We start from the raw sequence: 22,027 nt of genomic DNA on the forward strand, positions 1-22,027 counted from the left end.
GGTGATGCTACAGATTTTTTGGAACTGCTTGTAACTTGTTATGAACCAAATAAGCCTCCCTCCTCATTCAACTCTGTTCTTAAAATACACTTTATATATTTTTCCCCCCAATATGGCCTTGTACTTTACTGCTTCGTGTATGCCTCAAAGTATTTTAAGTAGCTAATATTTTGGATAATGTTTGAGCAGGAACATGGCTACTTTCTAGGTGTTTGTACAAAACCAAACATGCATTTGAGGATCAATAAATAACAGAAGTATGATCTCTACCAACTAGAAAAAGCCAGAATTACAGTGAAAAAAGGCCAAGTACAGAAAGTATATCTGGCCAACAACTTTCTTATTGTTTAGCTGTGTGAAAGTCCTTTATCTTCTCTTCTTGCTCATTGTCCTTTAGAAGAGCAATTATCCAATATATATTGGATTGTTTTGGCTACATATATATATATCCCAATATAATCTTAGGCTGTACCCTTGAGAAAATCAATAGAAAATGTCAGCAGGTTTTTGTAGTGTGTTAAATGCTAAGATGCCACTACTTCAATTTCACTTATTAGAATGGTTAGAGTGTGTGTGTGCGTGTGGAGATTAACTGTACTCTGCTCAAGTTACAGTTTAGTTAGCGTTACAACTTTTGCCCAAGAGCAATTATATTATCTCTTCCAAAGTCATTTTGTGGCCTTAGCTAAGACTGCCCACTGACTCCAAGCACAAACTGACTTTAGCAGGGCCATACGTAAACTAATTTAACTCACTTAAGTCCGGCTGGGCTTCAGAACCAGCTTGTGCTTTCCTTGCGTGGCACAGCTGGGACTTCCTCAGTCAGCAAAGCTGGGTCTTCCTCTTGCTTCCTCATAATCTGACACGGCTTTCCGCACCCCCCACCCTCTTCGAATAAATAGTGAGGAGCGCAGGTTTTTAAACCAACGAGGTTATAATAAATATTGCTACGAGTCAAATTCTGGAGCTGAAGGAGCTCCCTCTCTGTGTCTTGTGTCTATGCTTTCATGGCAATTAAGTTTAAAGGAATTCTTTCTGTAGGAGTCCTGTTGTAACCTGTGACTGTAAACTGCATTATTGTCAGTATTTTTATCCACAGTATTATCCTCAGCAATATTTTTCAAACTTCTGATATTATTTTTATGTGTGAGTTTTGCCAAAATTCTCTAAATATCAAACTAATTTCTAGCCATCATTTTCGGATTGCAGATAAATATGAAAACATAAAAAGGGTTATAGCAGGTGAATAAATTATTCTTTATAAAGTGTTTTCATGTCTCTAACTCCATGTCCTAAATTTTAAAATGTCACTAATTATTTTGAATGAGCTTTTGAGACCCTCACCAGAGTTATAAATGTGCCTGATTTTGAGAAAACGCTACAATCAGAAAGTACTAAGCAGTCACCTGCTGAAAATGTGCCCCTTTTCAGCTATCTCAGGCAGAAAATTAAATTTTAGATACTCAAACCCACAGCTTGGTATTTGAAAATGTAAGATAAATGTAGAAGAAATCCTGTTCCTAATGAAATTGTTCATAAAATCGATTGACTTCTTTGGCAATAGTATTTTACAAGTTCTTAGTGTAATAGTTTCTCAACAAACAAGAAACTTTGTTGTTGTTGTTTTAAACAAGTCATAATATTAAAGATTTTAACTAGCAGAAAAGTTTCCCTTGAACGCTTTCTGTGCATCCTACTTCCACCATGCAAAGCTCTGTCCTTTGGTTTGTTTACATCTTCTTCATTAGATTAAACTAATCCACATGTATCTTAGTATATTTATAGGAAATATCATTCCCTCATGGATACCCTTTGCTGATGACAGTAAATTCTATTTTTAGTTGAACAACATATTTACTGAGTGCTGGTGCAAGTGTTTAGTTTCAGATTTGTAACACAGTCAGGGTTTCTTCAGTCAACGGCTTTATGGACATACTACTATGGGTGGTAACAAAGATGACAAGTACTTTCATACAAATTGTGTGTATTCTTACATTCCAAGATTTAGGTATTTAAAATTCTGCCAGCTTCACTTCTCAGAACGTCCATAGGGGTTTTTTTGAGCTAACCCCTCAGCAAATATATGCTTATATTAAAGTAAGAAAATACCAATATGCAATTCTCTTCGAAAAACCCGACAGAGATTTCATTTCATTTCATTGCAGGCTAGCCATTACCATGCCGAAGACATTACTATAAATGCCTTTCTAGAGTAGAAGAGTTTCTGTCAGTGGAACTATATCCCATGAGTATTTTGGGAGAGCCCTCTAGTGGGAAAAGAGGAGGGTTTCTGGAAGAGGTTTTTTTCCCACATGACTGAAGTGCACGATGGGCCTACACTGCAATATGGGGAGAGGAAATTTAAAAAAAAAAAAAGAAAAAAGAGCATTTTGCTAGACTAATCAGAAGTTAGATGCAAAAAAAATCATTGTAGATCAGGCCAGGTCAGAATGCTTTAAGGAACTGTATAAAATGTGTTGTCATCTTCTGTGTGTGTGTCTTCATTCATTTTTTCCTAGAGAAAAAAACAAAACAAAACAAAACAAAACCAAGAAGTTTCTTGTATTAGATGTGCTGCACATTTTTTATAGCAAAATCCTTCACATCTTTGCATAAACAGTGGGTAGAAAATCCTTGTATAGTTATTGATCCTTCTAGGAAGTAATTCAGTTTCAGATTAGCCTCCAAGAAAGTTCTATGTTCTTGCTGTATCAGCATTTAACATATGAGCCTTACTAAAATCTAGAAAAGCTACATCCACCGTCTTCCCTTCATCCACTATGGTTCATCCTTTCTGATAATCTTCACCTTTCTCAGTGGCTGCAGAAGAATATATAAAAATACTCTGAAAAAGGTGTTAAAAATGGGAAACCTTCATTTACTGTATATGACTGTACCAGCCATTCTCTAGAACCATTTGAGCCTTGCCATTCAGCCAGTTCTTCACCCAGCGCACCACGTACCTGCTCATCTCACAGGTGAACGACTTGTCCAGAAGGATGCTGTGAAGGACAGTATCAAAAGCCTTACTAAAATCCAGAAAAACTACATCTACCACCTTCCCTTCATCCACTGGGTGTGTGGCCTTATCATAGGATATCAAATTGGTTAAACAGGACCTTCCCTTTGTGAACCCATGTTGACTGTGCCTGATTATTGCATTATTCTTTAAATGCCTCTCAACAGTACCCAGTATAATCTTCTCCATAATTTTTCCAGGAACTGAGGTCAGACTAACAGGGCTGTAGTCCCCTGGGTCTCCCCTCATGCCCTTTTTGTACATTGGAATAACATTGGGCAGCTTCCAGTCAGCAGGGACGTATCGATCCAGTATTTTCCTTAGACCTCCTTTTGCTATGAATGTACTTAAAAAAGCTCTTTTTATTGTCTGACACAACACAGGCCAGTTATAACTCTAGTTGAGCTTTGGCATTTTGTGTTTTCTCCACACACATGTGAACTACAGCTCTGTGATCTTCCTGCGAAGCCTGACCGTGCTTCCAGAGATCATACAATTTCTTTTTCCACCTGAGTTGCAATAGGGCTTCCCTGTTCAGCTGGTCTTCAACCCCACTTGCTTAAGACAGGTCTGTGCTTATAGAAGGCAGTTCTTAAAAACGGAACTGCTCGCAGGGACCCATAAGTCCTCCAAAGCAGATTCCCAGGGGACACTGCAAACTAGCTCCCTGAGTAGCGTAAAGTTTGCTTTCTCAAAATCCACGGTAGCAACTCTGCTGTCCTTTATCTCGTTGCACCAAATATTTTAAACTCAGCCTTTTTGTGATCACTGGGGCCAAGACACCCACCTACCTTCACATCTCCTATGAGTCCTTCTATATACACAAACAACAGATAATAAGATATGATCTGTTGGGTAGATAAGCAGCCATGGGGAGACATGATGAGCTACAGAGTGACCTGCCTTGTTGGCTGCGTGCTGTCTGAGTGAGAAGCCAGCCTCCTGCTGCATGAGCACTTGGGAAAGAGAATCTGTGGCCGAGAATGACAGAGCCGGCCATCAGGACAACCACCAATCTTTAGTCGGGCATTGCCCGACTTGTGAATGGTTCTCCTTATGATAGTGTTAATGCTCTTTGGACACAGATATCATTGTGTTGTCTCGTGGACCAGGCTTCCAAAAGCATGTCTTATCTGCTCATTGACACTCAAGGGACATTTCCTTCAAGCGCAGCAGCTAGGCTTGGGAAAGCCTCGCCTCATGGTGCTTTTCATTTTGCCAACCAGAAACAGGTTTCTATCCTTGGGTTTTCATTCAGAAACCTATTACTGAACAGTTCCTCTTTTAATGCAGTGTCATCTCAAACAATATTGCCTTGGTAGAAAGCCTTCAGAAGTCTGGTGTCCTCTGGATATCAGCATATGGTAGCCAGCAGCTCTGTAATCACTGTGGCTACAAACATATGCAAACTGAAATGACTGCAGCTTTTTAATACGGTAACAGAGGCTTACACTTTTTTTTAGCAGGCAAAAAGCATATTTTTGTTTTTAATTTACATTTGGATGGAAAACTCATCATTGGTTTAATAGGATTTCATGCTGTTTATTAAAGGACAACAAAAAAAGTTTCTATAAATATATTAGCGATAAAAAGAGGACCAAGGATAATATCTGTCCTCTAGTAGATGGGGCTGGTAACATAGTAACCAAGGATGAGGAAAAGGCTGAGGTACTTAATGCCGTCTTTGCCTCAGTCTTCAGCAGTAGGACCAGTTGTTCCTTGAATTCTCCGACCCCTGAGCTAGAATACAGGGATGGGGAGCAGAGTGAAGCCCCTGTAGTCCAAAGGGAAATGGTGAGGGACCTGCTTCAGCACCTGGAGGTGCACAAATCTATGGGGCCGGATGGGATCCATCCAAGGGTGCTGAGAGAGCTGGCGGAAGTGCTCACCGGCCCACTGTGCATCATTTATGAACAGTCCTGGATAACTGGGGAGGTCCCAGCTGACTGGAGGTTGGCAAATGTGACGCCCATCCATAAGAAGGGCCGGAAGGAGGATCCAGGGAACTACAGGCCAGTCAGTCTGACATCGGTGCCTGGGAAGGTCATGGAGCAGATCATCCTCAGTGCCATCACACGGCACATGCAAGAGAACAGGGTGATCAGGCCCAGTCAGCATGGCTTTGTGAAAGGCAGGTCATGCCTGTCAAACCTGATCTCCTTCTATGACAAGGTGACCCACTTGCTGGACAAGGGAAAAGCTGTGGATGTTGTCTACCTGGATTTTTGCAAGGCTTTTGACACCGTTTCCCATAGCATTCTCCTGGAGAAACTGGCTGCTCATGGCCTGGACAGGTATACTCTTCGTTGGGTAAAAAACTGGCTGGATGGCCGTGTCCAGAGAGTGGTGGTAAATGGAGTTAAATCCAGTTGGTGTCCAGTGACGAGTGGTGTCCCCCAGGGATCGGTGCTGGGGCCCGTTCTCTTTAATATCTTTATCAACGATCTGGATGAGGGGATCGAGTGCTCCCTCAGTAAGTTCGCAGATGACACTAAACTGGGGGGGGCGTGTTGATCTGCTTGAGGGTAGATTGGCTCTGCAGAGGGATCTGGACAGGCTGGACAGATGGGCTGAGGCCAATGGTATGAGGTTCAACAAGGCCAAGTGTCGGGTCCTGCACTTGGGTCACAACAACCCCATGCAGCGCTACAGACTGGGGGCGGAGTGGCTCGAAAGCTGCCTGGCAGAAAAGGACCTGGGGGTGTTGGTGGACAACCGGCTGAGCATGAGCCAGCAGTGTGCCCAGGCAGCCAAGAAGGCCAACACCATCCTGGCCTGCATCAGGAATAGTGTGGTGAGCCGGACTAGGGAAGTAATCATCCCCCTGTACTCGGCACTGGTGAGGCCTCACCTCGAGTACTGTGTTCAGTTTTGGGCCCCTCACTACAAGAAGGACATTGAGGTGTTGGAGCGTGTCCAGAGAAGGGCTACAAAGCTGGTGAAGGGTCTGGAGGACAAACCTTATGAGGAACGACTGAGGGATCTGGGGTTGTTTAGCCTGGAGAAGAGGAGGCTGAGGGGAGACCTTATCACCCTCTACAACTACCTGAAAGGAGGTTTTAGAGAGATGGGAGCTGACCTCTTCTCCCTGGCGACAAGTGATAGGACAAGAGGAAATGGGTTCAAGTTATGTCAGGGCAGGTTTAGATTAGATGTTAGGAAGCATTTTTTCACTGAAAGGGTTATTAAACATTGGAATAAGCTGCCCAGAGAGGTGGTGGATTCACCATCCCTGGAGGTGTTTAAGAAAAGGGTAGATGAGGTGCTTAGGGACATGGTTTAGGAGTGGTGGTGTTTTTATCAGGGTAGGTTAATGGTTGGACTTGATGATCTGAAAGGTCCCTTCCAACCTCACTGATTCTATGATTCTATGATTCTAAATGTAAAAAAAAATTAGATATATATAGAAAAAAATCTTCTCCTCATTATAAAGAATGCTAAAACAATAATCAACTCTGAAAAGAAAGGTAAATAAGGCACTTATTTACCTAAGCTTTGAAGGAGAAAGGTGAAAGAGCTGTATGTCCTTATGACCCAGGAAACCAGTGGTTAACTCAAGCTATGAACACTGTCACATCATACGTAGTTGGGGACAGTTCAGGTCAACTACCTTCTAGATCAGCCTTCTTGATGATCTCAAAATTACAACACTTACAAAGCTATGGAATCCAGTAATCTAAATAATAAAATTACTGTATGTGCTACAGAAAGAATAGAATAAATATGGGAATGGAAAATACATCGAGGTCCTAAAAAGTCCTGTGATGGGCTTTTTCCCATCATGGAGGGTGGGTGAGATTCTGGGCAAAATTTCACTGGCTGTTTCAACTCCTCCTTCCCACCAGTCCCTTGGCATGTACTGTGGTTCAAAGCAAAGCATCACCAATTTACACTGCAAGTTATTTTATTTCCCACATCAAAGGAAGTAGTAACATACTGGATTCTATCCTTGTCAAGACCTCATCTTAGATACAGGTGTCTCCTCAGGTTTCCTATGAGAAGAAACAAAGCTCCTCTTGGGAGAAAGAAAAGACCTATACAAGAACAAGCCTTGCATGATTGTCTTCTTGGACAGTTCAATAACTGAGAGAGAGGAAGGTGAACACAGAGAAGAAGAGAGGAGGGAAGGGAAGGGAAGGGAAGGGAAGGGAAGGGAAGGGAAGGGAAGGGAAGGGAAGGGAAGGGAAGGGAAGGGAAGGGAAGGGAAGGGAAGGGAAGGGAAGGGAAGGGAAGGGAAGGGAAGGGAAGGGAAGGGAAGGGAAGGGAAGGGAAGGGAAGGGAAGGGAAGGGAAGGGAAGGGAAGGGAAGGGAAGGGAAGGGAAGGGAAGGGAAGGGAAGGGAAGGGAAGGGAAGGGAAGGGAAGGGAAGGGAAGGGAAGGGAAGGGAAGGGAAGGGAAGGGAAGGGAAGGGAAGGGAAGGGAAGGGAAGGGAAGGGAAGGGAAGGGAAGGGAAGGGAAGGGAAGGGAAGGGAAGGGAAGGGAAGGGAAGGGAAGGGAAGACAAAGGCAAAGGCAAGGGACTCATCCAAATACTAAGACTGGCCAGACATACATTTGACACTTTAGCTCCATAATGAAATAGTAAGGAATTTTGGGAAAAAGGACATGTGAAGAAATGCTGCTCTGGGTTAATGGTGTGTGAGTGAAATCTGCTGGCCAGAGCAGAAGGGCAGGGGTGACTCTCTCCTCACCTCTGCTGAGGTGGTGCTGGGGCTGCACAATGCAGCCCCTTGAAGCCGAGACATCAGAGTTCATCCAGGGAATCCAAGCAGCAACAATAAATGGGCACCTACAGGGAAAGAGTCAGAAAGCGCTGATGAAACCGTGGAGGCAGGAAGAGGCATGTCTTTGTCCCCCATTCTTTGGGAAGTCCAAAGGAAAAGTTCCTTGCACAAGAGAGAGAGCCCTTACTGGCAGTGACTGCTGTGTTGCTTTGGCCCCTTCTTAACTCCTGGGATACCCTCGGGGCACGGCAAGTTGAGAGATGTGCAGTGCCCCTTTGCCAGGCAGTAGGGCTGGGCAGGGAGCCGCCAAATAGCTGTGATGTGGTCCTTTCCAAAACCCGAGCAGCAGCATCCTTCACTGTCCCTTGCTAGAAACCCAGGCTTGAAGGCAAAACACGCTTCTTTTTTATTGTTTGGTTGTTTTGTTCTGCCTTCAAATACCTCTGGTGAAATGGGAGCTTTCGGAGAAGTGCCAACACCTCAGTGTCCACAGCTACCTGGCACAACTCCTTGCTGTGTCTTTGGGGTTCAGACAGCAGCAGCCAGTGCTAGGATTCCAGCGGACAGGAACAGAAAAGTGGGACTTTGCCTCTTTGTGTAGGTGGCGGGTCAAAGCCCTCAAAATTGTCTTGTGAGTCTGCTCATCCTTGCACAAACAGAGCTGCAACAGGGCCCCACCTCCACTATTGTGTTCCGTTTTGGGCCCATCACTACAAGAAAGACATAGAGGTGCTGGAGCGTGTCCCGAGAAGGGCAATGCAGCTGGTGAGGGCTCTGGAGAAGAAGTCCTATGAGGAGTGGCTGAGGGAACTGGAGTTAGTTAGCCTGGAGGAGAGGAGTCTGAAGGGAGACCTTATTGCTCTCTACAATTCTCTGAAAGGAGGTTGTAGAGAGCTGGGGCTCAGCCTGTTCTTGCTAGTAACAAGGGATAGGCCAAGAGGAAATGGCCTCAAGTTATGCCAGGGTAGGTTTAGATTGGATATCAAGAAAAAGTTCTTCACAGAAAGAGTTGTCAAGCATTGGAACAGGCTGCCCAGGGAAGTGGTGGAGTCGCCACCCTTGGAGGTATTTAAAAGACGGCTAGATGTGGTGCTTAGGGACATGGTTTAGTGGTGGTTTTGGCAGTGTTAGGTTGATTGTTTGACTTGATGATCTTCAAGGTCCCTTCCAACCTGGATAATTCTATGATTCTATGATTCTTTAAGTGCAAAGTGCAAACTGCCAACACTGGAATGGTATGTTTCTCCTGACCTACACGTTCTGCCAAGGGCAGGTGCATGCTTCCTGTCTGGGGCTGTCTCTGTGCACTGCAGAAATATTTCCAATACTCGAGCGGTGTTGAGAGCTTTGAAAGATGTACAGTAGAGTCTGCTACATACCTGGGCTCCTCGTTCTTCTTGCCTGCTTGGCGTTCCTCAGTTGTCCATCCCCAGGAGCTCTCTTTCCAACTTTTTCCTCTTCTGCTCTGGTTGCCCATCGCTCCCCACTTCATAGCTTGGTTTCCACCGCCTTCTTCCATTTGAAGAGCCTGGGAAGCTTTCCATTCAAGAGTATTATTAGAAAGGTGAAGCTATGAAAAACTCAAAGCAATTCTGCCCTAAAGCAAAGCGAGCTCATTTTACCTGCCCTCCTCGGATGAGCTCTGCCGACACTCGCTTTCTGGAGCAAATGGAGGCACCTGCCATGGAAATGTGGAAGTTAAGAGGTGGCAAGGACCTACCTGCCCACCTGGTGCCTTAGCTCTGAAAGGCAGATGCCTTGCATTGGTTTGCTCAGCTCAGCTGAGACACTTGTGGGGGGATCACCGCACAAAGTGCCATGGCCAACCTGCCTCAGCCTTACTGCGCACTGTGGCAGAGCTGCAGGCTGCTGGATGGCCTTGCTTGTCCCTGTGGCAGCAGTCCCACCTTCTGAAGGGGGCAGCTTTTGTTGTCATGCTGTTTGTGGCCTGACGTACCTCTGCTGTTTCTGCTTGCAGCCCTGGTGCTGGCGACTCCTCAGCAGATGCCTCATCCAGCCCAGCCACCTCCTGCTCCTCAAAGAGTTCCCCCTGGTGCTCAGTGAGGTACTCCAGCAGCTGCGCCACCTGCACACAGCAAACCCTTGGTTTTCACCTTGGTGGCTGACAAGGGGTCAGACAGCCTCTCCCCCTCCTAACCCTTGCTTCTGCACAGCTGTGGGGCTGCTCTTCCAGGCAGCTTGGCCACCAGCGTTTGCGAAGAGAGGAGGCAGCCAGGGAGCTCTGAGCAGTAAAGCTTGGGTGGGTGCAGAAGACTGTAGCCAAATGGTAAACACAGCATACCTTCCCCGTCACCTGCATCAGCATGTCCAGGGGGAGCATGTTCTCCTCAGGTGGGCTCAGGAGGTTTGGCCCCACACAGATGGCCAGGTTGTGGGCAGTCATCCTGCTGGTGGCCGCATTTCTGCTGATGTTTCCCAGCAGGGACAGTAAGCTCTTGAGGAGCAGGAGGCTGGCCTTTGACAACTTGCTGGCCACTCTGAGAAAACAGGAACACAATGCTAATAAAGTAGAGGCTGTCAACTCAGGTGACCCAGGTGGATCTCACCCAGGACCACCTAATGGAAGGTTCCGTGGCCACGTCTGGTCTACAGCAGAAGGACTGCCTTTGCTGAGATATGGCCACCTCCCTCCCTGCCTGCCCTTCTGGCAAGAGTCCCTTTGCAGAGCAACCCCAAGCCTGCAGGAAGCGCTCCAAGGAGAGGAGTGCTTTTCTGTGCCACTTTCCCCCAAAACCCGACCCCACAGCAGCCAGAGGTGGCTGGTGCAGAACACAGCTTTTTCCAAGAGGCCCTGGCTTTGCAGGCAAGTGCCGGCCTCTGCCAGTCCCTGCGCGGCAGGCAGGCTGCTGGCCACACTTACTCTTTCAGTGCTGCCAGCTTCTCTTGCCCGCTGGTCTTCTGCAGGGTGCCCATCCACTCCTCAAAGAGCCCTGCCTGCAGGAGCTTGGAGGGGATCTTGCAGAGGAAGTCCTGCAATGCCAAGGGCTGCGGGTGAGGCTTTGAGCACTCCCGCTGAGAGCAGCAGCAGCATCCCTGGCACTCTGCCTCACGAGCAGGCGGCCGGCTTTGGGCTCTGCTCTCGCAGGTGCCCATCGGCACCGACAGAGGTGGCAGCTGCCGGGCCCCAGGTCAGCAGGGTTCACCTTTAAGATGACAGCCAGCAGCTCTGCAGGCTGGCTTTGGAGATGGACCTCTGCTCCGCTGTCCAGGGCCTCCCTGAGCTCCCGGGAGGCGTGCTGGCTGGCAGCCAGCCGGAAGATCCCCTCCGTGGACGGCCCGTGCTCCTGAAGGAGAGCCAGCAGGTCCTGCAAGGCAGAGAAGAGGAGAGTTGCTTGGCTGGAGAGAGGCCTTGGGGCAGGCGAGAGTACGTTAGGGGCAGGAGCAAGCGTGGACATGTCTCCTGCAGCTCTCAGTGGGGCAGGATGCAGGGGTGGATGCCATGGGGAGGAGCCGGCTTTGTCGCCGAGCCCCACCTGGGGTCCCTCTGCTCTGGGCACTGCCTCTGTGGAGGAGGCAGGGGCATGGGGGCCCCCTGGCCAGGCATGCTCACCTGGATGGGCCGGGGCAACGTGCCATCCTGGCTGCAGAGGTCTTCCAGGGGCCGGCCAAAGAGAACCCCCCTGCTGCCAGAGCCCGATGGCCCGGGCGCCTCTGCAGCCGTGGAGGTCCCTTGCCGTGCAAATGGCCAGGGCCGGTACCTCCTCCTGCTGTGGGTCCCACCTGCTGCCAAGGAAAAGAGAGCAATGAGCCATGGAGGAGAAGCACCAGGTGAGCACCCCCAGACCCTCTCAGTGCTGTCCACCCACCACCGAAAGCAAGGGAGAGGCGTCGTTTGGGAAGGAGGGGCTCTGGGGGCTCAGCTCTGTACTGCCGCAGAGCGACGCGGAGGGCCGTGCCCTGCGGGAAAGGCAGCAGCAGCCCCAGTGCAGCACAAGTGGCCGCCTGCCAGAGCAGAAGGGCTGTTCTGTCCCCGTCTTCTCCAAACTCACCAGCCGTGTGGCCAAGTCCACCTTGGCTGCTGAAGGAGACGGGAGGTGGCCGCTGCTTGGGACCAGCCTGCAAGGAATGTTCTGTGCTCAGCGAGCAGCCCCGCAGCAGAAAGGGTCCGCAGGGAGCTGCATCGGCCCCTGGCCATGTGCGAGAGATGGAGATGGCTGAGCTTGCAGCCCGAGCGCTCCTCACCTCTGCCTGGCCCTGGAGGAGCCTCTCCAGGCTGCTGGTGTGTAGTGTCGTCGCCTGGGCAAGGGGAAGAGAGCAGAAGGTGAGAAACGCTGCAGCTGATGCTGGGCTGGAGCAGGCTGTGGGGGCAGAGCGGAGGCAGGAGGGACACTCACATCATTGAGGCCACGTAGCTCCTTCAGCAGGTGCTTGATGGAGGGCACCTGGGTGACGCGGGCTCCCTGCACTCCTTCTGGTGGCCTGTGCATGGGGAAGGGGCAGAGGAAGAGTTGTGTGAGACCCAAGCTGCCTTTTCGCTGGCTGGACGTGACTTTGGGCAACCTGATCTAGTGGGAGGTGTCCCTGCCTATGGCAGGGGGGTTGGAACTTGATGATCTTCAAGGTCCTTTCCAACCTAAACCATTTTATGATTCTATGATTCTATGAAATTATGACAGTCGCGAAATATGAGAAGTTCTAATAACAATTACTATTAAAAATTTGGAGAGAATTTATGTATCTTTTGTGTCTTTAAAATAACATTTTTAATAAAAATATATCTGAAAATTACTGAGTAAATATATTATCTGGTTAGAGTACAAATATGCTTAAAGACACTTTCTAATATTAGGTTGAAGTGAAGCAAGCTTTTCTGCTATATTTGGGTTCTGATAAGCTTCACCTTCCTCAGTGGCTGCAGATGAAAATGTAAAAAAATCTCTGTAAAAGGTGTTCAAAATGTTAAAATACTATACCAGCCATTCATAAAATTGCCAACAAATGTTTTTGCTTGATAAGAGTTGACGAAAATACCAAGTTCTTAATTTTCCCTTAATTAAATCTTATTAAAAAATGTATATTAAAAAAAGCAGGAAAAAAGTATTCTACAATACCTCCTCTAAAAACAGATTTAGTGATCTTCCTCAATCCAAATTGCCTCTACAGCACGACCAAGAAGAAATAATGTCTGTGCTCCCTCTTCTGGCTCTGCAGCAGCATTGACCTAAGCAAATCCTCACCATGCTGACTGACATCAGGGCTGAGGCCTGTGCACAACCGAGACAAAAAAGAAAACGTAAAGCATGGTACGGTTTCAGCTTCTTTAAAGAGAAAAATCAAACGTTGCTTCAAATGGAAAGTAAAATGGTCAAAAAAATATATTTTATTTCCAGACTTCCTGAATGTTTTTTCCAAGATCTGACAGCTGAAAAATATAACAATGCCTTGCACAATGGATGACAGCACTTCTCAATATTTGTAATACTGCTGTAATTTTAAACAATCCAATCAGTTAGAAAAATCTTGATCTCTGCGACAGGCAATCTGAAAACTTTAAAATAGTGTTTTATCTAACAAATTGTTCATAAAGAAGATCTAAATAACCTTTTTAATGCTAAAATTAGACCCTTTTTAATTGTCTAATTGTAAGCCCAATAACTCCCCCAAAACAAACAGTAACAGAAATAAAATTAGATAGCCTCATCCTCTCAGGAGCAACTTATTTTTATATTTCTGTAGGAAGAACTCACACAACCAAGACTTTGCGGCTTCACCATACATGATTCCAAATACAGTTGTCTATTATGAAGAATACAGTGTAAACAATACAACTTTCACCTCAAATATGACAGAAGGTATCCTTTAAAAGTCTTTGACAGTGTTTCTAATACATTCAACATGGAGCTCTTACATCTGTTGTATGAAGCCATCCTTGCTGGGTTAGTCATGTGGCTTGTCAGAGCAGCCTTTAACGATGGCTGGCATTCAGTTTTAACTGAAAGGACTATTCATTTCTAATTAAAACTAAATTAGTGGTTTCAAGATAAATGGATAAAGTACATTTTGCCACTTGTGATTATTCTTTTCATTTACTACAAGTTCGACTATGATCTTAGATAGCTAAGCCATCTCAGAGGCAAAGGAGGTTCATACCGTGGCTCGGGAATGCCTTACCTCCAGCATGGTGCATCCTGCATAAACACTGCCTCGGAAAAATAATTTGTCTCTACGCTTGTTCAGTTTAACAGGAAGGTGGGCTGGGTGTAAGGGGTAGCAGGAAGGGCAAAATCAAGATCCTGCTTTCTTCCTCCTATGGTTTGTGTATAACTAACATCTGAAATGGAAAGGATACAGTCTTTTCTTTTCCTGCATGGGATTTACATAGCAAAATACACTAGCCAGCGCCAACTCAAAATCTGCCACTCCAGGAGTCAATAGTCCGTGTGCTGTGAAATGTGGCCCAAACCTGTAGGCTTATAGCCAAAATTGGGGCAGAGCTGATGCATAAGATGCACAGTAGACAGGAGTTTGGACATAACACTTGGGATGGACCTACTTAATTACCAGGAAGACAGCCTCTCTTCCCTAGCAGTAAGTCACACACACAGAGTATGCGCTTCATGACAGGAAAGCTGAGACCGCAGTGCCATCATCAGTGTCACAGCTGCCTCCAGCCTCCGCCAGGCTCATGGAGCCACCGTGTTCTTGCAAGGCATGGGGGCCTTGCTGCTGCCTCCGTCACAGTGGTTTGCCCGAGGGGATTGGGGAACGTGGGTGGCCATTTACCCCCACATGCAGGCACAAATCCAGGTGTGGCTCTGCCCTGTAATTGTTTGCTCATGCAGACCAGAATGACACAGTTCATACTTGCTGACTGCAGTAAGAAGATTTCTGGAAGATGAAGCTCTTCTAGTTGGTGTCATAGGGTCAGCGTTATGACCTATGTCTTTCCTTTCCTGCTCCACCACATTTTGGGAAGAAGAAGCAGTATTAATTACACCCTGGGCTCTGTCCCAGTCATCCTTCCCATAGACACAAGCAGGGGCTAAGCTTAATTTTGCCGCCATTGGCAAAGTGAAGCAATCCTGTCACTGCGTTAGTACAAGCTAATGAGCAAGTACACAACAAGCTGTCCCCACATTAGTACAAGCTAATGAGGTTCCACAACATGAGCATCTTGTATTACAAAACTGACCCATTTTATTGTGTAAAACAGGAGGCCATTTGGAGCTACACACTGTAGACTTAGCATAGTGTGACTTCAGAAGCGTGGTGCTGGTTGTTAAATATCCACTACTGGTAATGTCTCTATATTTAAACAATAATAAAACCCACAGAGTTTGTAGATTTGACTTTTGACTTTAACAACTCTGACCTTGGCTTTCAAGAAAACCTGTTAAACAACTGTTATGTCAGTTCAAAAAAACAATGCTCAATTCTGTGACCTGCAATCTCAGGCTAAATGCTACATGCATCAGCTACAAATGCTTCAAACACCTGTGGCGCTTTGGGACACTCTGCCAAAAGCCTTTCATAGAATTGTGGGATGGTTAAGGTTGGAAGAGACCTCTGGAGGTCATCTGGTGCAACACCCTTGCACAAGCAGGGCTATGTAGAGCCCTTTTCTCCAGCTGTATCACCTATCTTCTTCCTGCAGCAACAGAACACCGGAGAGATACACAATCCTATAGCTTAGGTCTGTTGTATAGAAAGACCATGGTCACAGAAAGTTGTCTAATGCCCATGGCATATTTCATGATTAGATTTTTTGTGGTTTCAAGACTGGAGGAAGACATTCAGACCTTGAAGACCATCTGCTCTTTTACAGGCCTCAGTTTTTAAGTGGCAACAGCTCTGTTTGATACAACTCACTATGCAGCAGTCAACAGTAGAAAAGGAAAGGGCTAAACATTCACATAAACCTTGGTCTTTTTGAGGCACAGTCAAGTAAGGGTAATGTGAAACTGACATGCTACTCTGTTGAAGCACTAGTAGGTGTATTTATGGATAAAAGGAAGCGGTGCCTCAGCTTTCAGATGCTCGGGAATTGATAGATTTTTGCTGTTTATGAAGGACGGAAGGGGGGGTCTTCAGGTTTGGATCCATTCCACGAAATTATCCTCAAAACTCATATTGATGTCTCCCAAGATGAAACAAGATAAAGTAGACAAGGAGTATCAGGAGGAATATCATTTGACACATTTACTCAGAGCAAAAGCAGTACATCTACAGCTGTACATCTATATACACATACAGAACAACACACATACAGAAAACCCCCAAACTCAATGCAAGCACAGACTAAAAATCTGAACAAGATACATGTACAAAAATGGTTTTGTTCCATCAAGCTATCCTGATGCCATCCAGTTTCATCAGCCCTGCTGTTGTAGCCCGTGCTCTTATGCTAGGGGCTGTGGTACGCTGCAAGGATGTGGAACCCTTGATCTCCAGATCATCCTCTCAGATACACTTGAGGCATGTAATGCTTAAATGCTTTTTCTGGGAGATGCTAGGGGCCCCATGTCCAGAACTGGTGGATCACATCCGCTATGCAAAACCAGAATCACATTTAACACTAGTAGAAAATCTACAATCAGAGACGAATGTTTAAATCCAAGTGCAAATGCAATCGCATTTTCCTAAATAAAAGGATGAAGCATTAGAAGGATAGCTTGAAGAATTTAATAATGCCACAGACCAGTCTGGCAGTTTCAAAAAAATTAAACTCACTTAAAACAAAAGGAAACAAACACACAAAAAAACCCAAACACACAAAAAAATAAAAAAGAAGAATTAACCCTTTTTCTGTATGACATAAACACTGACTGATGAAGGTAAGATAGGTATGGCAAAAAAGATGCATATGCCTTGTATTAAAAAATTTAAGGGATAAATCTGAGTTAAAAAGAGATTGATGGATATTCAAGATAAATGTAAGCTTTCAAAGAAAAATCTTTAACACGTAAAAACTGCAGCTTTACACATTGACAAAGATTGTTTACGAGCAGAAGTCCAGTGGCTTTGGCGAGGAGTCAGCAGAAATAAAATCTCAGAAACGTCAGGAAGGATTGATACCTCTGTCTTGGCTGGCAACATTCAGCTCTCAAGTCAGTAGGTGAAACAATAAAAATGTGAATAAATAAGATCCATTATTTTTAGATGTCAAAGGTCACTAAATTGAGTTAGATAAGACTACTGCAAACTAAGCGCACACCAAACCTATGAACTTTGGGGGTTATTATATATGAAAACATCTATATTACTTTGAAGAACTTAATGTTTTATAAGCTAAAAGGGCTGTTAGGAAACAGTAATTCTGATGCATGAATAAATAAGGGAATTAGATTTGTATTACTTTATTAATATACAAATTTATTTCTATTTTAAGATTGCTGATGTTAAAACGCACTTTTTATATTAATCCAGAGAATATGTATGTATATTTTTGTATTTTTGAGATTTTGATTATTTAGTTCCAATTAAATATTTGTTATAAGTAGATCATATACATGATACAGACTATCACTATCAGTTAGCAATAGGAACTGATTTTTTAAATGAAGGTTTTAAATTGTTGAAAGCTGAGGAGAAGATGTTCAATTCTTCTTTTGCTGCTTTCCAGTATTTTCAAAGATTTATTCTTTTACTTGGTATCTTCTTTAGGGATTTAATTCTACAGGTAGGGATGAAATTTAGGCTATGTTTTATTTTCTCTCAGACAGTTTATGAATTTTACATTGAATAGCTACAGGAGAAACAGAAACATATTTGTCTCACGGAAATATGACACTGTAGAAGTTAATAATTACTTTGATCCTTTGCACAGATTCTCTATTTTGTTGCATTAAATGAAACATGACCTACAGGATTTTTTTCAGTTAAGGTACTGATTTCAAGTGTGACTAAAAATTGACTTAACTAAAGACTATTCCTTGTGTCTTTAAAATTGTTATCAAGAATCTAAAGATGTTGTGTCTTAAACAGAAGCCACCTTATATACAGAAGCCACTTTATATTTTAGAGGAAATGGTTTCCTCAGATCTAATAAATAGTTTTACTTTGTACTCCTCCGATTCCGGCCATGAAATGAAATGAAATGAAAATTGCCTCAAAGATTCTACAGAACATTGCAGTCACTTCTGAAGATGTGGGATCCAAATCTTTATAAGGCCTTAAGATTTCAAGACTGCAAACTGTGGAACTGGACATGTCACCAGCTTTTATTAATTTATTTATCATAGTTACTCTGCATATCGCCACAGAAGGGTGATAACAGCATACTTGTATCAAAACAGTAATGTTCAAAAATTATCACATGCAGACAAGTCTTATCCAGTGCATAAAATGTATTCATGAAGTCCTTTTGCTGACCACTGTCCTGGTTTGAGGTAAAACAGAACCAATTTTGTTTGGTAACTTTGTTTCTTAGCTGGGCCTCTTCTAACTACCGAAATTAACTGCATATTGTGCAGACAGTGTTCACTCTCTCAGAGTGATAAGACCAATTGTCTGTAGCCGATGCCCAGGCATGGTATGCAGAGAGGCTCTCGCTTATACTTATTGCTATCACAGCCAAGGCCAACCAACTTTGTTATTTGCCCCGTTGGAGGGTCGGAAGCGGAAAAGTGTAGAGGGGTCCCACCTGCGGGGAGGAGCGGACAGGACAGGTGACCCAAAACTGACCAACAGGGTATTCCATCCCATCTGCCTCATGCTCAGTATAAAAGCTGAGGGATCAAAGGGTCAGCTCTCTTCCTTCAATGGCCGACGTCTGAGGAGGACTCTGTTCGTCTGCCTGTGATCCCGATCCTGAATGCAGATCCGGAATCCAGTTCCCATCTGTCACTGAGTCCAGCCTGGGACTGCCCCAGTGCCAGCTGGTGACGTGATTGTCATCTCGGGAGCTTGATACGGGTTTGTATATATTTTTCATTGTTTCTTTTTATTTTATTATTAATATTTCATTAAAGTAGTTTAGTTCCTTCTAAACTCATAAGTTTCTTTTTCCTCCTCTGCCTCTCTTTTTGAAGAGGGGTAGAGGGGAGCATCTGTCAGTCCCATCTGGGGTCTCTCAGGTCCCCAGTAGCGGATTTTGGCCTAAACCACGACAACCACAAATTTCATTTACTTACGGGACTGTGCTTCTGAATGGCTGGAAAGCAGCTTAGAAATGAAATGTCGAATGCAGAGAAGTTGGTACCATGATTATATCCATACATTTTATGTGGGCAGTACTTAGAGGCTGTGTTTTCTTGCTGGCCATTGCATATTCAAGGATCAAAGGTAGTTACAAAGATGAGAGTGAAGTGGACTGACACAGTGCTTGCCTGAATTATTTCTACTAGACACTGGCTTTTGCAGAGGATTAAGAGCCAGATCGAAAAACAAATTTAGATTCTTATCACAATGGCTAATTTCTATGTGCCTGTCCCTTCAAAGACCCATCAGAATCCCAAGCTTAGTGACCCTTTTTACGTGTTCAGGGGGAGTTAACTTACAAGTTGCTGACTGTGAGCCAAGGACTTTTTAGATGTCTAAAGAACAGTCTCCAGAGAATTTCAGGCTCTGGTGATTTTCTGTCTACTGACTGGATATGCTGTGCACTCTCCACTATGCAAGGAAACCCAAGCATATCTTGTAATTTGGAAGTCCTTGCTGAAGTACCTACTAAATGGCAGTTTATTTGGTTAGGTTGCTAGACTCTCCAGTTTTCAACCAACTTTCAGGTATGATAATCAAGACACAAATAATCACGTGCGGGCAGCCACAGCCTCCTCCAGCTCTTATTTAGCTGTCTCAGATACTGGATTTCTTGGCAGTCTCTCTGCTGAGGTTAAGTGCTTCTCAGTGACATGAAAAATTGTAAATAAGGGTCATAATTGCCAATGATCCTTGCTCCATTACAGATGTGGTGAAGTAAAGTTGAGCTTTTTCAAACAGAAGTACTAGCAGTCTGTGGTGGGTTCCCAAGTGCAGGACGAAGCTGGGGACTGATCTTGAAGGAGTTCCCATGCCAGAAGAACAGGCAGGCATCCCACCTTGTAGCCAAACACGGCTCCTCGCCTTCAGCCCTGCTCTCTAGGTCTCCCTCTGCTGTTATCCCCAGTCCACGTGACAAAGGTAGGACTTCAGGATGCTCATAAATTGACAGGTCAGCCAAAACCATAGTTGCCATCTAATCTAAGCCAACTACCTGAAGTTCCTCTGTCTGAGAAAACCCGGCAGGCAGTTCAAGAGTCATCGACTCTGCCCTCCAGAAAGGCAGAGTGAACGATTTCTTTGAAAAAAAAAAAAAATAAAACCACAAAACCCAAACCCCACAACATTTATTTTTTCTGTCAGTTGCAAACATTTATGGGAGTTCGCGCCGGGGGGAGGGAAGGAGAGAGCACTCGCTGTGTCGCTGTGCCTCCCTTTCTGCTTCTCCAGGGCGCGTTTCCTTATGACAGCACTCTCCCGACAACCCGAGAGACCGGGGGAACCGCTCTGCCTTCCTGGCAGGGCGGCGACAGGCGGCCACAGGCCGCCCCGGCGGGATACACACCGCCGCCCGCCACAGCCCGCCCCTCAGCGTCGCTCCCGCCTCCCGGCAGCCCCCGCGCGCGCCGCCCGGTCTCGCGAGACGCCTTATTCTCGCGACAGCGGGGCGCCGCCATCTTACCTGCTCGCTCCCTCACTCCGTCTGGCTCTGCGGCTAAGGGGAGAGAGGAGGCGGGGGGGTGGGGGCGCGGGAAGCGGGGGTACCCGGTGCGTTTCGGGGTCCGCCGTTCGCAGGACTCGTCGGCCGCACTGCCCTCCGCCCGCCGCTGAGGCGGAGGGGGGGGGAGGGGAACTGCGGAGCGGCCAGACCGCGCTCCCCCACCAAGGGAGCGGCGAGAGCGGGGCCCGCAGGGAGCAGCAGCAGCAGCCGCCGTTCGGCTGGTTCCGCCCCCTTCGTGGGCGCTGGGCCTCCGGCCCCTGCCAGGCGGCCTCTGCCGAACCGGGAGGCGGCCTCGGCGGGTGAGGGGAGGCGCGGCGAGAGCCGGGGTCCCGGCCGGCGGGGCGGCGAGGACCCCGCCGCCGTTGTTGGTGGTGGTGGTGCTGCCGGGGAGGCGGGGGGCCCGGGCCGCTCTGGATGGTGGTTAAAATGATCATAGAAAACTTCGAGGCGCTGAAATCCTGGCTCAGCAAAACCTTGGAGCCCATGTGAGTAGCCGCGACCCTTCCTCCCTCTCTCCCACCCCCTCCAAAATAAGCCTTCCCTTGGAAAAGACGGGGTTCCTCAGGGGAGGGAAAGGCCGTGGCGGAGATGCCCTCCCAGCGCTTTTCTCCCGACTCCCGCCGGCCGTCTCCTGGTTGGGGGGCTGCGTCGCTCCCCCGCTCTCCCGGCGCCGTCCTCGGCTGGGAGGTAGGACCGTCTTTCTCCGGAGGATGTAGCTTTCCCCCCACCACCACCCCCCTCGACCGCGTTCGTCTCTCCCTTTGTACCCCAGGGTAAGCGGGAGATAATTTGTCGGCCTGTGCAGCTCGCTGTTCCCCGCTCTCAGCCCCCGTAGAGGGCAGGTGGATAACCACGGCCTGCTGCCCCCGTCCAGTGACCTTCTCTGAGAAAAGCTCAGGTGCCACTGGGACGTTTTGCAGGATGCTGGGATCTTCCCAGTAGCATTTTCCGTAGGCTGGTCGCACGTCGTTCTGGGTTGTTTTGAATATTTGGTGCTCTCTTGTTTCTCTCTCCCCGAACAAAAATTGCATCAGTAGAGCGCTTGGGAGTAGGAGCCCCAGAGAATAATTTGCCTATTTGTGAATACCTGCTTGGCCTCTAAGCATAACATTCATGTGAGTAATTGGGGCTCTTCTGCAAATAGTCCATGTCTTCCTTCTCTGAATGATATTTTAGTGGAACTGAGACATGGGCTTGGTTTTAAAGGTTTTGTCTTCTGGAAGTATGGTGTTTATAGGCATTTTAGATCAAAGCACGCACTTCACTTGTTATTCTGAAATACCACTTTCACATGTCTGAATTAAATTGCTGGAGCTTAATTTGATTCAATACAACTAAAATGTATAAATTAATTCTGGTATTAACTTTTCTTCTGAGGTGTTTGGCCACTGACAGTTTTACTCTGATGCTATTGAATGGGGGGAAAAAAAGTCTGCTTTATGTCTTCCGTAGCCATTAGTTAAGTACATATATGTCCATGTATAGTTTGTATGGCTTATACTGAAATAACTGGAATAAGTTACAAAATGCTGGGGCGTTTTTAGGTGAGCTTCATTTGTGTTTTGGAAGGGGGTGTGGTCTTTTTTTCCACAGGGCCTAATCCAAACCACACTGAAATAGATGAG

General features: G+C 46.2%; 1 protein-coding gene across 3 annotated transcripts in view; it reads left to right on the forward strand.

Annotated features, from left to right (window-relative positions):
- The first annotated feature begins 20,467 nt into the window (after nt 1-20,467).
- The window catches only part of RBM26 (RNA binding motif protein 26), a 58,785-nt gene continuing 57,225 nt past the window's right edge, over nt 20,468-22,027 (forward strand). For all 3 annotated transcript variants that reach the window (XM_082479154.1, XM_082479155.1, XM_082479156.1), the window contains exon 1: nt 20,468-20,887. In XM_082479154.1, the coding sequence (XP_082335280.1) occupies nt 20,817-20,887 (71 nt within the window). In that variant the 5' untranslated portion in view covers nt 20,468-20,816. The remainder of the gene's footprint in view (nt 20,888-22,027) is intronic.

Source organism: Vanellus vanellus, assembly GCF_965231255.1.
Source record: "Vanellus vanellus genome assembly, chromosome: 1".
Taxonomy (NCBI): domain Eukaryota; kingdom Metazoa; phylum Chordata; class Aves; order Charadriiformes; family Charadriidae; genus Vanellus; species Vanellus vanellus.